Source organism: Pipistrellus kuhlii, unplaced genomic scaffold, assembly GCF_014108245.1.
Source record: "Pipistrellus kuhlii isolate mPipKuh1 unplaced genomic scaffold, mPipKuh1.p scaffold_m20_p_7, whole genome shotgun sequence".
Taxonomy (NCBI): domain Eukaryota; kingdom Metazoa; phylum Chordata; class Mammalia; order Chiroptera; family Vespertilionidae; genus Pipistrellus; species Pipistrellus kuhlii.
The window spans coordinates 24,706,109-24,722,985 of NW_023425573.1; the positions used below are offsets into that span (position 1 = coordinate 24,706,109).

Below are 16,877 nucleotides of genomic sequence, written 5' to 3' on the forward strand. Positions count from 1 at the left end.
CTAGGTGATGTCTGTTTTGTCCTTTACTAGTAGTTTCGAAATTTTTGTGTGAGGCAGCAATTTAGGTGTTTATCTTGGTTTCTTTTATACAATCTTGTGTGTGTGTGTGTGTGTGTGTGTGTGTGTGTGTTTTCATTGTTTTAGAGAGAGAAAGGAAGGAAGAGAGAGAGTGAAAGAGAGGGAATAATGATGAGAGAAAACCATCAATAGACTGCCTCCTGCACACCCCCTGATGAAGATTGATCCTGCAATCCAGACTTGCATTTTTACTGGTAATCAAATAAATGATCTCTTGGTGCATACGATGATGCTCAACTAACTGAGCCATGCTCTTTTTTAATAAATTTAATATTTTCTCTCTATTACTGAGGATGATAATGTTTTTAATTCATCTGTTTCTTCCAATGTTCTTTTAAGAGTTCATTTTCCCCCAGTTCCTGCCCCATTATTTGTTCCCAAAGATCCCATCAGGCATCCACTGGGTGTCTAGCTGCATTTAGAAATGAGACTTGAACACCTGATTAAGGCTATGTTAATGAATGGATGCCTCTAGATTACTTGTGAGCTTCTATATGCCAGTTTTGCTTTTCACCTCCCTACTTGTCTTCTGAAGTAATGGTGCCTCTGATTCCTGAATCCTTTCATAATTCACAAATGCAAATTGGCTTGCCTCTATCTAGTTTCCTCTTAACATCATGTAAAACATGTAATTGCTGTTTTCTAAAGATTTATTGCACTATTTAAATACAAAAATTATGCACATTAATGCATACATCTTCATGAATTTGGACATATCCATACATTTATGATACCATCATCACACCTAAGGTAATAAATACAATATATTCATCATCTCCAAAAACTTTTTTATGTTTGTTAACTATAGGTACCATTTTATTTATTTTTTAAAATATATTTTATTGATTTTTTACAGAGAGGGATAGAGAGTTAGAAACATCAATGAGAGCCGAGACCGGTTTGGCTCAATGGATAGAGCGTCGGCTTGGGGACTGAAGGCACGGGTTCGATTCTGGTCAAGGGCATGTACCTTGGTTGCGGGCATATCCCCAGTAAGGGGTGTGCAAGAGGCAGCTGATCGATGACTCTCTCTCATCGATGTTTCTAGCTTTCTATCGCTCTCCCTTCCTCTCTGTACAAAATCAATAAAATATATTTAAAAGTTCAAAATTAAATTTGAAATTTAAAAAAAGAAAAAAAGAAACATCAATGAGAGAGAGACATCGATCAGTTGTCTCTTGCACACCCCCTACTGAGGAGGTGCCCGCAACCAGGGTACATGCCCTTGACCGGAATCAAACCCAGGACCTTTCAGTCTGCAGGCAATGCTCTATCCACAGGCCAACGGTTTCAGTTAGGTACCATTTTATAGTAGATCTCTAAAACATATTCATCTTTCATAAATGAATCTTTATACCCACTGAAAAACAATTTCCCATCTCCCACTCTCTCACTCCTGGACACTACTATTCTTTTATCTTTGATTGTTTTGGATACCTCATGTAACTGGAATAATGTAGTATTAATTCTTCTGTGACTGTTTTGTGTCACTTAGCATAATGTTCTCCAGTTTAGCCTGAATCTGTGAAACTTTTTGGCATTGTTCTTGGCAATAATTTCTTGGGTTTGACAACAAACAGACAGGCAACAAATCACTAAGAATTTCAAAACTGTAAAAACAGAGCATTATAGCAAACACAGTACCTTGTGACCACATAGATGCATGCCAGTATACTGACCCTACTTTCACGTTTATCTCTACAATCTATCTTGAGTTGATTGTGATATATTCTGTGAAGTAAAGGTATAAATTATTATTTTTGCTATAGATATCCAAATATCGTATCACCATTTGTTGAAAGACTATCTTTTCCTCATTAAATTGTCTTGGCATTTCTTATTGAAAATCTATTGACCAATAACATAGTTTATTTCTTCACTCTCAATTCTGTATTAGTGATCCATTTATTTTTTCTGCCAGTATTATTACCTTATCAATTACTGTAGCTTTATAATAACTGTTGAAATCAGAGAGTATAATTTCTCCAACTTGATTCCTCAAAATTGTTTTGGCTATTCATATTTCCACATAAAATTTGGTATCAGCTTCATAATTTCTGCAATAATGCCTGCTAAGATTTTGATAACTATATTGAATCTATAAATCAATTAGAGGAAATTGCCATCTTAAATATGTTGGGTCTTCCAATCCATGAACATGGAATGTTTTCATTTATTTATGAAATTTTATTTCTTTAAATTTTCTTAGTAATGTTTTGATGTTATCACCATTTTAGATTTGTGGTCCAGCCCTAGCCAATTTGGCTCAGTAGATAAAGCATCAGCCCAGGATGACTGCTCCTGGGTTCGATTCTGAGCAAGAGCACATACTTTTGTTGCAGACTCAAATCCCCAGCCCGGATTGGGGTGCATGCCCTGCCCTGGTTGGAGTATGTGTGGAAGGCAACCATTCCATGTGTTTCTCTCACATTAATGTTTCTCTGTCCCAACCCTCCCTTTCACTCTCTCTAAAAATGAATGGAAAACTATACTTGGAATAAGATTAACAACAACAAAGATTTGTGTTCCATTTGTTAAATTTATTCCTAAAAATTTTATTATTTTTTCCTACCTTTATTTTTTAATTAGAAAATCAACTTTTAAATTTCTAAATTTCTCAACCAGTTGTTTTACAGAAACAATATTGCTTTATAAGCTATAGGGGTATTAAATATACTTGTTCTAAAGTCTTACTTTGGCTCTATTTTTTCATATTTTCTCTGATGTTACCAAAAATGATAAAACAAGGAACTGAAGGGACTGGGGTTAATTCCTGACACTCTGGCCGAAACTGGTTTGGCTCAGTGATAGAGCGTCGGTCTGCGGACTGAAAGGTCCCGGGTTCGATTCCTGTCAAGGGGATGTACGTTGCTTGCGGGCACATCCCCAGTAGGGGGTGTGCAAGAGGCAGCTGGTTGATGTTTCTCTCTCATCGAAGTTTCTGGCTCTCTATCCCTCTCTCCTCCTCTCTGTAAAAAATCAATAAAATATATTAAAAAAAAAAAAAAAAGAACAATTATAAAAAAAAAAAAATTCCTGACACTCTGAACTAAGCCAATGTTAACAGCCTGGGTATTACATTGTATCCCTTTCCCAACATTTGCTCCAAACTTTACACACAAATAAAAGACTTTTATTACTTTGATTTGCATAAAAATGAAATAGTAACATATTAATATGAAATTTATGTTTTCATTCATCAATAAAACTATGCCTTTCCATTCAAATACTAGAACTAAATAATTATGAATCCAGCAATATACATAACTTACTCAACCATTTAGCTGAATGAATCATCAAACTGTTTTCAGGTTTGGTTGATCAGTGTTATGTTGTTATGGTTATATTTTGCCTCAACAAAAACTTTTGTACTTACAGGCATCTAACCAATAAATATTGATTATTGCCTTATGTGTATCAACTACTCCCCCTAAAAAAAATCAAAGAGCAAAACTGATACAATCCTTATGCTTATAGCTTATATATTTTTGAGAGAAGACAATGAATATGACAATAAAAACAAAATAAAATATATAAATAATTAGCTTAATATATTAAGGAGTAGTAAGGACATGGCAAAAAGAGAGCTAGATTATAGGATTGGGAGCATAGGATTGGGATTAGGTTGAAGTTTAATATTGTTAAAATGTCAGTTCTCATCAAATTTCTCTATAGTTTCAAAATGTAAAAGACTATAAAAATCCAAAAAGCTTTTCTTATAAAAATTGACAAATTGATTTTTTTCCCAAATGCCTGAATTTATTATAAACAAAGGTGTAGATTCCAGACTCAAAAATGCATCAACAGTACAAAGTTGAGACAGATCTGGGGAGACAGTTACAGAGGGATGAAGACTCCAAGGTATTTATATCTGGGCCAGCAGCAACCCAGGGCCCTTCCACCTTGGTCCAGAGATTGGTAGCCCAGTGTTCCCACTGCCAGCACAATGGAACTAGGATCCAGAAGCTGGTGTGAGGGAGGCAGGAATTGTCAGGTCAGATGGTCCCTCTCCTCTAGGCCAATGTCCCTCCAGGAGCCAGGGGTTTCAGCCTCAGCAACTATCACATTTTAAAACAGAAAAGAGGAAGGAAAAAAAAAAAAAAAAGTTTGGCCTAAAGTATAACAAAGACACTGCAGGGAAGACACCTGAGTGTGTAGATGGAGAGAGGCCACCCTGTCCACTTGTTTTGCGGCCAGGGCAGACAAGACTAGGCGAGTGTGGCCTCCAGATGGTCTCAGCGAGGTTTCAGGAATACTCCTGGCTCCAGTGAACTGTGGGACCAAAAATCAGCTTACCCTGGCTCCTCCCACTGCCCTGAATCACAGCTCTGTCCTGTGAAGAGAAGCCACACCTGGGGACAGGCATGGCCTCAAGCTGGGCTGCTCTCTGCCCAGAAAAAGCTGGATTGTCCTAGTGATGACTACCCCACCTGGCCTCCCTGGGCACTCATCCCATTCTTTGAGTTTTGCTTGAGATTTCAAGGAAGCATAATTTGAAGTGAGTAAGAGAACAAAGTATGGTTCCAGCAACTCTGGTGAGGATCGTCCCAACCTTATCATCACAAGTGTACAAACAGAATACACACACCGCATGGAGAGAAAGGTCGTGCCTGCATAGCCGCACATACACACACACACACACACACACACACACACACACACACAGTGCCCACGCCCACACTCATCCCATGTCAGCCTCCCTCTCACTCAGGGTCCTCCGCCTGACTTCCCTCTTTTCATTCTGGGTCACTCCCTTTCATCTTCTCCCTTTTCCTCTCTCATCTCTTTTGGGGGAGGGAAAAGGAAAACAAACACACACACACACACACACATACACACACACACACACACACACACACACACGCACACACGCACCCCTGGCCCTGCCTCCCCTGATGTCTGAGGCAGGAAGCACGGAGTCTCTTAAAGCCACAGCAGGTGTGTCCTCGCAGGGAACCAGCATGGGGAGCGGCTGAGGGTGAAGGTGAGTCTCTCACGGCCCATCCACGTTTCTCCCTCCTGTCTTCTCCCTCTCTGAAAAGTAAAACAAAACAAAAAGATAAGCCTCTTAGTAGAGAAGTGACCTGCCCACTTAGGAATTCATGGTCAGAGGACACTGTGAGTGCACTTTCCACAGACCACTTTTTTTTCCATCCACAGATTTTCAGACCTAACCTTAGTCTAGCATTTCTTTTTGTTTGTTTGTTTTGTTTTGTTAATCTTCACAGACTCTATTTTTCTATTGATTTTTTTTTTTTTATAAAGTGGAAGGGTGGGAGAGAGATAGGAGAAACACCAATGTGAGAGACACATTCATTGGTTGCCTTCTACATGCGTCCTAACCAGGGCCAGAGATATGTGCCCTTGACTGGAATCGAACCTGGGACCTTTCAATCTGTGGGCCAATGCTCTATCCACTGAACCAAACCAGCCAGGGCTAGTATATCTTTTATACCAGAGAGACTTATGTCTCAAAGGGACCAAACATAATACAGAGATATTAAAAATGTGGGTGTCGGGGCACATGCCCAGGTTGCATGCTCAATCCCCAGTGAAAGCTGTGCAGGATGCAGCCGATTAGTGTTTCCCTCTCATCAATGTTTCAATTTCTCTGTCCCTCTCCCTTCAATAAAATCACTAAAAACATTTAAAATATATAGTTAGATAGATATAGACAGATATAGATATAGATAGATAGATAGATAGATAGAGATAGATAGAGATAGAGATAGAGATAGAGATAGAGATAGAGATAGAGAGATAGAGATAGAGATAGAGATAGAGATAGATAGAGATAGATATAGATATAGATATAGATATAGATATAGATATAGATATAGATATAGATATAGATATAGATATAGATATACTAGGGGCCCAGTGCATGAAATTTGTGCACTGAGGGGGGAGGTCCCTCAGCCCAGATTGCAAGAGGGCACAGGCCAGGCTGAGGGACCCCACCAGTGCACAATTGGGGCCAGGGAGGGGCGCAGGAAGTTGGCCAGCCAGGGAGAGACCACAGGAGGGCTCCAGGGTATGTCCAGCCCATCTCACTCAGTCCCCATTGGCCGGACTCCAGCAGCAAGTTAACCTACGGGTCAGAGTGTCTGCCTCCTGGTAATCAGTACACATCATAGTGAGTGGTTGAGCGGCCTTAGCATATCATTAGCATATTATGCTTTGATTGGTTGAACAGATGACTGAAAAACCAGACCCTTAGCATATTAGGCTTTTATTATATAGGATGGGTGACCGTGGACTTTCTGGTTTTCCTGGGCTTCATAGAATGCTAAGATCAAAGGGTGAAATGGGCCCCAAAGAAGATAAAGGATTACCTGGATTTTATGGTAAAAAGAGAATAAAAGGTGACAAGAGGAAGCTGGTTTGCCTTTCCTTCCCAGAAGTGCCTGGGAGCCATGCCTGATCACCCATCCGGATACACTCACCACCATCACCCATCACTGTGTCTCCCTCTGCTCAGTGTGCCCACCCCATCACTGAGTCAATATGAACCCCCACCCTTGGCCTTTCAAATGCCAACCCCCCAACCATGGTCACGCCCATCCCCAGAACAATGATAAGGATACAACTTCCCAGCATAAGGATCAAGTCATGGTGATGGCTTCCAGGGGATGCTTTCAGGAGATTCTCCCATCCCAGACCCCACAGCCCTCTCCCGAGCCCACCTGAGTCCCCTTGACACTTCCGTCAGAAAGACACTCCAACTCACTGGCTGTATTTACCCTGGCAGGGGGTCAGGGTCGCAGGGGGTCAGTGTCTATGTCGGAGGTGTACTCCAGCGATGAGGCCGCCTTCTCCAGGTTCTTCCTGACAAAAATATGGAACACTTCATGAATTTGAGCATCATCCTTGCACAGGGGCCATGCTAATCTTTATATCATTCCAATTTAGTATTGCCAAAGCAAGCACAACAAACTGATTCTAAAAGTTATTGTGCCAGATGGGTACTGGAACTATCTGGGAGAACGGTTTGTGAAGTATATGATTGATTGTCTAATCACTGTGATGTACACCTGAAACCAATACAAATAATATTTTTCAAAAGGACGGTGCCCTCAATAAACACTTGTTGGATTTTTTTTAAAGAATAAAAAGTAAATAAAAGATATGTGGAAAGCCAAAAGACTTAAAAACCAAAATAATATTTCCTTAATTGACATCAAGACCTTCGATAGCCTGTAGTAGTTAAGTCATAAGGATACACAAAGAGATCAGTAGCACAGAAGAGAAAAATCCAGAAATATACCCATACTTATATGTAAATGGATGTTTTCCTTAACTTTGGGTAGACAAAGATTTCTTATTACACTAAAGTTATTAACCACACAAAAAAATAGATTTGGCTTCATCAAAACTATTTCTCCACATCAAAACACATAGTTATGAAAATGAAAGGCAAACTGGCAGAAAGTATTTCCAATACATATATCAAACATGGTGCCTCCGGGAACATGGTGAGCATGGTGCGAGGGCAGGCATCCCCTCACACTTCCTCCTGGGGAGATGGCCTGGCCGGCTCTGGGCATGTTGATGCAAACCCAGTGTGGGGAGAGAGCCAGGGGGTGGGCTCTCAGATCTTTTCAGATCCAGATTTGGAGCCAGGATCGGGCGGGGTTAGAGGACTCTGCCCAGCTTCTGTGCCTTGGGGGCATGGGCTCCCAGGAGCCATCTGCTTTGCATCCTAAAGCTCTGGCCTCTAGGGTGCCCCTCCCACCCTATGTATTTTTCCATCCTTTGGTATCAGCCGCCAGAGTGCAACCATAAGATTTTATGACTTTCTGACTCATCTCTGCACTGTCCCCTTGAGGCCCCCCAGTGAAGCTGACAGAGCTAATTTCTTTCAGCAGAAGTTGGGCAGGGTTGTGGGAAGGGGGAAGGTATGTGATCAGGCTTCCCCCTTCTACTTAATTTCTGTCCCCAGCCCTTTGTCAGTTCATAGCTCTACTTCCAAGCCCAAAGATGGGGATAAATAACTCCTCAGGTTATTTTTACCTAATAATGCACATTCATAGGCACTTCCAGTTACTGTTTTCCTTTCTTCACCCCTCCTCATAACCCCTCTTCATACCAAATTGTACAGTTTTCCCTGCATGCAGTTATGAAGGTTTTGATAGGAAATTCCTCCCAGATTTTGTCAGCTGAGCCTCTAGGGACAAATATCCTTGATGCTTTATTTCATCAACTAGAGGCCTGGTGCAGGAAATTCGTGCACAGGGTGGGGAGGGGTCCCATGGAGTGAACATGATTAACTTTGTGTGTATGTGTGTGGTAGTGGGTAGTGGTGGGGATGATGGTTGTGCAGTTTTAATTGCTAAAAGCAGGGTGTTTAGCATATTTGTGCTGAGATTTCAGACATATAACCTCTTTAAAAAAAAAAAAAAAACTAAAAAAAAGAAAACCACTTATTTCCACAATATATAACAAACTCCTACACATCAGTAAGGAGTAAAAGATAACACAATAATATAAATAGGACAAAGACTTGAACGGACACTTTACATGAAGATATATAATATATAAAGATACATGAATCGCCAATAAGCATATAAAAATGTGATCAGTCATAAAAGAAATACAAATTAAACCTATTTGAAATAGCATATCACACATTAGAATTAGAAAGGCTATTTCTTATAGATTTTGAAAAACAGTTTGGCAGACACTCTAATGGTTAAACATACTGCTACACAATTTTAATTTTAGCTCTTTCTCCAAGAGGAATGAAAACATCTCGCCACAAAAAGAAGAGCAGCTTTATTTATACTAGTCCCAAACTGGAATCAATCCAAATGTTCATCGATAGGAAAATAAGTAAGCAGATTGTGGTGAAAACATCCAATGGAGTATTCTCTACAATAAAAAGGAACTAACTTCTAATTACCCAAAAACATAGATAATGAACAAAAGCAGTTAGACTCATAAACACACACAAGGTATTATTCTATGTATCAATATGAATCCAGTAACAGGCAATATTAGCATACATTGATAAAAGGACAGCAATGTTTGCCTCTGAGAAGCTGCCTGGCTCCAGGTGATCAGCTTGTGGGTTTTGGGGTTGCTCTGCTCTTCCTTTTTCAAATGATATGTCGGTATTAAGCATCAGGTCCTCCACTGCCTTTAGGATCCCACAGTGCAAGCAGTTGCTTTCCTGATTACTGGGAAATACCCCCTCCTACATTCCTTCATTATTATTTTAGGAGGATTTTCAATAAAAGAGAAGACAAATGCTTCTCTTCATCTAACATCCTTAACCAGAAACATTTTTTTCCAGGAATTTGAAACAATAATGTGACATTATTATTACCTGATGTATATATGCTTATTGGGTACTTTTCTGGTTTGACAAAAATATGTTATGACCCGTCATAACATTTGGAAATATAAGATACTAATTAAAAAACATTGCTATCATAGTAATAAAATGATCAACTAAGAACCAGAATTACAGACTTAAGTTTACAATTACTTTCTTTCACTGGAAACAACGGCAATTTCTGAAGTTTAGATACATAAAAAAAAATTCACATATATAACAAAGCAGAGGTAGATTTATAACAACATAAAGCAGAAATCCCAGAAGAAATTATGATATTCTTGTGAAATACTAACTTTATTCTATATCATTATCAAACCACAACTTTTCAGTTATGAACTACTTTTATAACACAGGGTGATATTTCTCTTAACAGCCTCTACAAACATCTCAGAATCTTGATAACCATTTTCACATGGTATTCCTTTTCCCTAGGATGTCCACAGAAGATCAGAGCATAGACAGTTTTATCTACAATATTATATTCACGCACTTCAAAAGACATAAGGTGGAGATTTCAAGAGCAATAAAAAAAGAATTTCCTTTCCTTCAGATTCTTCGTGACCGTGAACTCATCACCAATAAAATGTATGAAGTAAGTGAGGTTTATTATGTTACAATGACTTAGTAGCCATACAAATATATAGCAATTCTAAATTTTACATTAGAAAGTACCTATGCAGAGAAATTGTAACACATTTACAACAAAATCAATTTCTAGCTCTGGTCTGACTGGCTCAATGGTTAGAGTGTTTTCCTTGAGCACTGTAGGGTCGCAAGTTTGATTCCTGGTCAAGGGCATGTACCTGGGTTGCAGGTTCCCAGCCCCAGTCAGAAGTCCTGCCGGAGGCAACCAGTCACTGTATCCCTCTCTCATCAATGATTTTTCTTTCTCCCTCTCCCCCTCCCTCCTTCCCTTCCCACTCTCTCTGAAAAGCAATGGGGGGAAAATATCCTCTGGTGGGGATTAGCAACAACAAAAATCACTTTCTAGGGCTCTTCTGTAACTTGGAAGTTCATATTTATATTTTCTCGGTTTATTATTTTTAGGATTGTAGAGAATCTTGTAAAAACCTGGTCCCTATTCACATAGTGGTGTACAATGTGCTCGAAAAACTGGAGAAGACATTTGACCTGACACTCCTGGAAGCATTGTTCAGTGAGCCCAACAAAGAGGAATACCCTGACTTAAATAACATTTATAAAAGCTTTGAAAAAGGTAATTAAGTCTATTGTCTACCTCTTGCTGTACAGGAATAACTTTTTTTGGACAAGTATATATTTAGCTCCTACTATGTACCACTCACAGCACTGGGCAGTAGGGATATAGCAGTTAAGAAAATAAACATATCATGAGCCTCTCTAAGTTTTTGATAAAATGGCTTCAATATAAACACCCATCTGCAGGTCTGCTTAACTAGGCATTTAGTGTCACAGGACAACCAGAGCTATGTGGCAGGAGACCTACGTAGAAAGACAAATGACATGAAACTCAGCATCCCAACAGGGCAGCATCAGTGGCTGCTCTTCTGTGGACTCCTTGAAGCTGTCCACATAGCAGTCCACCAAGCTGACTTCCACCCACCACTAGTGACAGCTTAGTTGTGGGATCCACTGTGATTTGGCCATATCATGCCATGGTAGTCAACATCTCATGTAACAACTCTGATGTTGTTACATTCAGGGACCCCACAAAGAAAAGCTGAGTTATAAGAGTCACTACATTGAAGGAAAATCATAATTCACATTTAGTCCTTCCTAGTATACATACAATTTATCTACCTACAGTCACATGTCATTTTTTATCATAAGCTCAGTCTTAGCCTAGTGACACAGAAGAGAGGCCACCTTCATCAGGTGTCCAGAGTGATAAGCAAGAAATTTAACCCAAAGTCAAATTTGCTTTTAAAGAACAAGAAATTGTTTTATTAACTTTCTTCACAATGGGTGAAACACACAGTAGTCATAGAATCACAAAACCTATTGCTCTCCCAGAGACTACTTTTGATTCTATATAACACTGCTGGTATAATTCTCAAGGAGGTATGATTTTCTAAGAAGACATAATTTATACTTTTTAATGGTACCAGTTAAGAGAATTATCTACTATCTCTAGATGATAGATAGATAGATGATTGATAGAAGATGATAGATAGATAGATAGATAAATAGATAGATAGATAGATAATTTACTTGCCTAAGTGAACTTTTCATACCAATGGAGGCTCAATGGAGTTCTCCAGATAAGAGATAGAGATATTACAAGAAAAAATGGTCATATGTCCTAAGAGGGTGGATGCTATGGGATCAGAAATGAGTATGAAAAGGACTACTATGTCTTCAAAATAAGGATAAATTTGATTTGGCTCAATCAGAGAGTGAGAAGCAGACTGTAGGAGCTAATTCAAGACCAATAAGTTTGAAGATGATTTTATAAAGTTTAGTATATACAGCTAAGCAATTTGAAGCTTATAAATAGGCAATAAAGAGATACTAGGAGGTTTGTAAACAAGGCAATAGTTTAAAGTAGGTATGAAGCATGTGGCTTATTGAATTGTATCACATAGCAGTCTTATGCAATGAAGAACAAAGTCATTTTTACAACGAGTCATTTAGTCAAAAAAGAGATAAAGGGTGTCAAATACCTAGTCACAAATTTCAAGTCAATATTATATTTGTAACCATGATGTCCCAAACATGGGTAAGACAGGAATGGCAGATACCTTTACTACCTACATCTTAGGGTCTCAGATCCTCTCCATGGAGTTCAGGAACTTCCCTCCCCAGGGCTTAGCACCCAAATCACATGTCTCGGTTTCTAAGGCTCCCCATTTTGGGGTGACCCACATGTATACCAGCAGCTGCCCACCTGCCTCTGAGGAAGGCTGCAGCTTCCACCTCCCATATTCTGCTGCCCATGTAGCTACAGGTCAACAACCCAAAATTCAAGAAGCTAAAGGTTGTGGTTTAGAGTGTGACACTCTCCTGCTGCCTGGACTCCACCTTCATCCATTCAAAGACCCCCTCAAACCCTCATCAGAACACCTGCCCATAGGTTACCTTCACCACTTCTGGGCTTTAAGCCCTATGTTCTCTTCCTATCTTCCATCTGATTTTTCCTGGATTTATAGCCATGTCCTGGAATGACAAAACATCTATGGTTCCCACAGTCTTGTTCATCTACCAACCAACAGGTATGGGGAGCTCCCATTATTGGCTTAAGGTAGCCTTATTTTCTTCCACAGTGCTTTGTCCCTCCCTGGACTCCTCATAGACACTCAGATCCAGACTTCTTGGTTTATGTACTTCCTCCTTAAATTTACTTGTCATCTACCCGTGTTTCCCCGAAAATAAGGCATCCTCCGAAAATAAGACCTAGCGCATGGAAAGATAAGACATCCCCTGAAAATAAGACCTAGCGCAACTTTGGGAGAAAAAATTAATATAAGACACTGTCTTATTTTCAGGGAAATAGGGTACATGCAGGGGCCCTAGGTTAATACTCTAGTCCCTCATCACTACAGCCTCCTGTCCCTGGTCCAGAAATCTCGAGGCATCCTCCAGTGCTGAAATTTTCATTCCCTGCTTGCAGTTTCAGTGTCCTTCCTTTATTTCTAAAATCAATTCCCCAGAAGATCTGTCTAATTCCACCAGTGTCCTCTGGTCCATCTCTTTGAGGAAACTCATCCTCCCTCATCCAATTAAGTCCAACCCTTCTCTTCTCCAAGCCCATCTTTAAAGCTGTTGGGCTTTTTTTCATCACAAGGATCTCTCTAGGATCCTAGTCCTCCTACTGAGAAACCCCTCTGTTTCTTCATTTCACTTGGAACAGTTCAGAAAACATGCTTAACTTCCAGTATTTATTTTGATATTTTTCCCCAAGCATATGTTTTGTTGTTGTTGTTGTTGTTTTTACTATATTTTCACAATTCCTTTATTCTGACATTTGAGTGGCTACTTTCTGTATTCGAAATATAGTTGCTTGTTGGGGGTTCTTTTTCTCTGTCCCAGCAATGACGTAGAACTTTACCATGAGGATTGAAACCCATTGCACTCTGAGTGACCCAAGGGTTAGAAATTCTTAAACACATAAATTTGGGATGATATCCCTGGTCTCTGATGGAAATCTCTAAGTGTCTTTTCTCTCCACCTTCTCAGCGATCCATGAGAACATTTGTTTCCATGAAAATGATGGAGAAGAGAGTGTGGAGGACCCTAACACCCAACTAAGTCTTGAACAAGGTGATTGCAAACATAACAGCTGATTCTCATCTGAAGTGGAAAGGAGAATGGGATATGGGCCCTGAGTCCTGGTGGAATTTAAGAATCAGAGAACTGTTGAGGATCATGGAGAAGGCATGGAGCACTGTTTATATGAGCATCTTACCAGATACTGATCCTGGAGGAGGAGCTATGACAAGATACCGTTGGCTCAATAAACAAGACAAATTAACAGGAACGCAATGAGTCAGGAAACCAGATTTAAAGACAATGCTAACCTGGACGTAACTGTGATTTAGAGAGAACCTGTAGGAGATCAGGGTGAAGCTATATAGAGTTAGGAACTATGGACCCCAGGTCAACATCACAGAGGAGATACTTGATAATGACAGAAGAAGAAGCTGATTAAAATGTGGAGGATGCTGTTCAAGAGCAAGAATATTCAAGGAGATGGGCAGTAATAGAAAGAAGAGAGGGAATGTGCATATTTTGAGAGAAGGAGGGAAAATGAAAGACAGAAGAAAGAAGTAAAAGACACAACGAAACAACCATATTACACTGACAGTTGTGGACTTAGTGCTCACAGCTGCTATTAGAAGTTAATATTATGTTTGTACTCTTTCTGCAATTAGGAGACTAAATCTATGTGTAGTTGACTGGTTGTATGTGTAGTTGGACTGGGGTTAAATGAGCAAGATGAACCCAGGCATTCTGAACCCAAAGCCTGTGTTCTTAACTCTGCACACACCCAGATAATCTCATGGAAAAACCAGAAGCACGAAACAAAAATAGGGAAATATATGCAGAGAGAAACACAGAAAGAAGAATACTAGAAGCTGGAAGGAGTACAGGAGAATCAGACACTGAACCTCATGAAAAGGCCAACAAGAGAGAAACAGACATGGGGGGCGGGGAGGGTATGGTGTGAAGAGGGTGCAATGAGGCACTAGGACTTTGTAGGAACTACAGCAAGACCACCAGTCAAGGGCAGCTGTGGAAACAAAAACAGGTTCACTATGGCCATGGCTGACATGAAAAGCCATTGCCAGTCACCTAAGGTGCTCATGGAAAATACTTAGTGAGATGGACTGGCCAAGGCGCTTTCGGTCCAAAGGGGGACTTGGGTCTGACTATAAGAGTGGGATGGGATCCTCCAGGTCCAGATGGGCTCTGTATTGATACCTGAGGGATGGCATCCTCAATTCCTACTTTATAACGATTAAATGGGAATTAGGGGAGAATGGCATTTCTGAAATAAACTTCCCATTTTTCCCCTACAGGCACTGGTGAAAACTCATATCAAAACCTGACCTGGATCTGCTCACATCTCTCGAATTACAATGGTCTGTTCCTGTTGGCTGTTCTGTGACCCTTTGCAGTTCTTGTCCCATCTGGCAGGTGCTATGGTGGGAGGACTGCTTCTTTTTAGTACTGATCACCCAGAATTTTCCATCTTTGCTTCTACAATTTCTCCAAGGATTTAGATAACAGAGTTTTCATTTTCCTAGTTGCCTGGAAAAGTTGTTCCTTCCACATTCTTTAAATGCACTTACTGCCAGCTCCTGACAACCTAGGCCTGGACCTATTGCCCATGCACCCGGCTTCTGCTTCTGTCTTGCTTGAATCTGGCTGCAGGCTTGCTTTGACGTCATATCCAGCTGTGGCCAGCACTGTAGCAAGGGTGGTTAGGGTAGGGGTGATAAGTGTGTTCCTCCTTGGGCCAGGGTCTCTCACCTGTTGGGTCCCTCACACAGGACCATGGATACCATATGCCTCCTGAGCAAACCCTCTCTCATCATCTCTGGGGCAGCAGGCCTGGAGCTGCCCTCCAAACACCTGACCAGCCTCTTAAAAAGTACTTTGGTAATTTAGCAATCAATAGCCACTGACCAGCCTCTAAAAAAGTACTTTGGTAATTTAGCAATCAGTAGCCACTGTTTACAACTCTTGACCTTCCATAGCCTGCCTCTCTCTCTCTTTCTCTTTCTCTTTCTCTTTCCTTTTTTCCCCTCTAAAATCAATGAACATATCCTCAGGTGAGGATTATAAAAATACAGTGATGGTACATCAACCACATTTTTCAGAGAACAAAGAATGAGCTGAGACTTTGGCTCTTTGTGCAACTTCAGCCACTGAGACTTAGGGATTGACCTCTGCCTTAGGGCGGTGTCAGAACAGGAAGCCTGGTGACCCACGGCTGACTTCAAAGTCTTCCCTGTGAATTTGGGAAGTGGTTTTCCCTCTTTGTCCCTCAGTTGCATCATTTATAAAATGGAGGTGATAGCCCCTAGCCAGTTTGGCTCAGTGGATAGTGTTGGCCTGTGGACTGAAGGGTCCCAGGTTTAATTCTGGCCAAGGCACATACCCGGTTTGCAGGCTCAATCCCCAGTAGGGAGCGTGCAGAAGGCAGCCAATCAATGATTCTCTAAATTAATAATAATAATAAGAAGAAGAAGAAGAAGAAGAAGAAGAAGAAGAAGAAGAAGAAGAAAATAAATAAAATGGAAGTGATAATGATACCTACTTCACAGGGTGATAGATTTTAAACAAGTTATGTCATGTAAAGTATTCACAATCATGCCTGGTACTCATCAGTGTTCCATGCATGTATTAATATCACTATGCTTAATGATCATTATTATTTGTATCTAGTGCCAGAGTCTAATCTTTTAACTACTACAGTAAACTAGGATATTTGGAAAAGCAGTGATAACAGTAATAACAATCTCAGGCCTAGGAAAATAAATTTAGTGCCTCAGGTTCTGTACCCTAGAACCCACTAGTCTATAAAAAGTATCAAGTGTTTGTAGCATGACTCTCCTTTGGAAATGAGTGACAGGGAGGAGATCCAGGAAAATTCAGTATGGAAGGCATTGCAGGGTAGCTTTCAATGGGAAGTATTATTTAAGAAAGGATATTCAAATTAGCAATACATTTTTATAAAAGAAAAACTTCTCAGGGTTATTTTTGAAAGCATAGTTATACTTTTAGCAAATCATATTTACTCAAAAAGTTGAATTTTAAAATATCCTTTAAAGTATATGAATCCATATTAGCCATTGGCCAACGATCCTGCTAGTGGGAATAGGAAGGGTGAAAGGAAAGAATTGTGAAGAGTAATGAGCAGGGATTCTGTGTATGTACGAGTGTGCACATGTATGTGTGTGTGTGTGTGTGTGTGTGTGTGTGTGTGTGTGTAGGATTGGGGGAGGGGGATGCAATGATATTATGATTCCCAATG

General features: G+C 40.2%; 1 protein-coding gene and 1 pseudogene across 2 annotated transcripts in view; one reads left to right on the top strand and one right to left on the bottom strand.

Moving 5' to 3' along the window:
• SP100 (SP100 nuclear antigen) overlaps window positions 1-16,877 on the top strand; it is a 209,050-nt gene that overhangs the window by 153,563 nt on the left and 38,610 nt on the right. For both annotated transcript variants that reach the window (XM_036421342.2, XM_045575612.1), the window contains exons 2-5: window positions 9,851-10,010; window positions 10,466-10,634; window positions 13,574-13,657; window positions 14,917-14,979. In XM_036421342.2, the coding sequence (XP_036277235.1) occupies window positions 9,851-10,010; window positions 10,466-10,634; window positions 13,574-13,657; window positions 14,917-14,979 (476 nt within the window). The remainder of the gene's footprint in view (window positions 1-9,850; window positions 10,011-10,465; window positions 10,635-13,573; window positions 13,658-14,916; window positions 14,980-16,877) is intronic.
• Window positions 6,912-7,005, bottom strand: LOC118710095 (annotated as a pseudogene).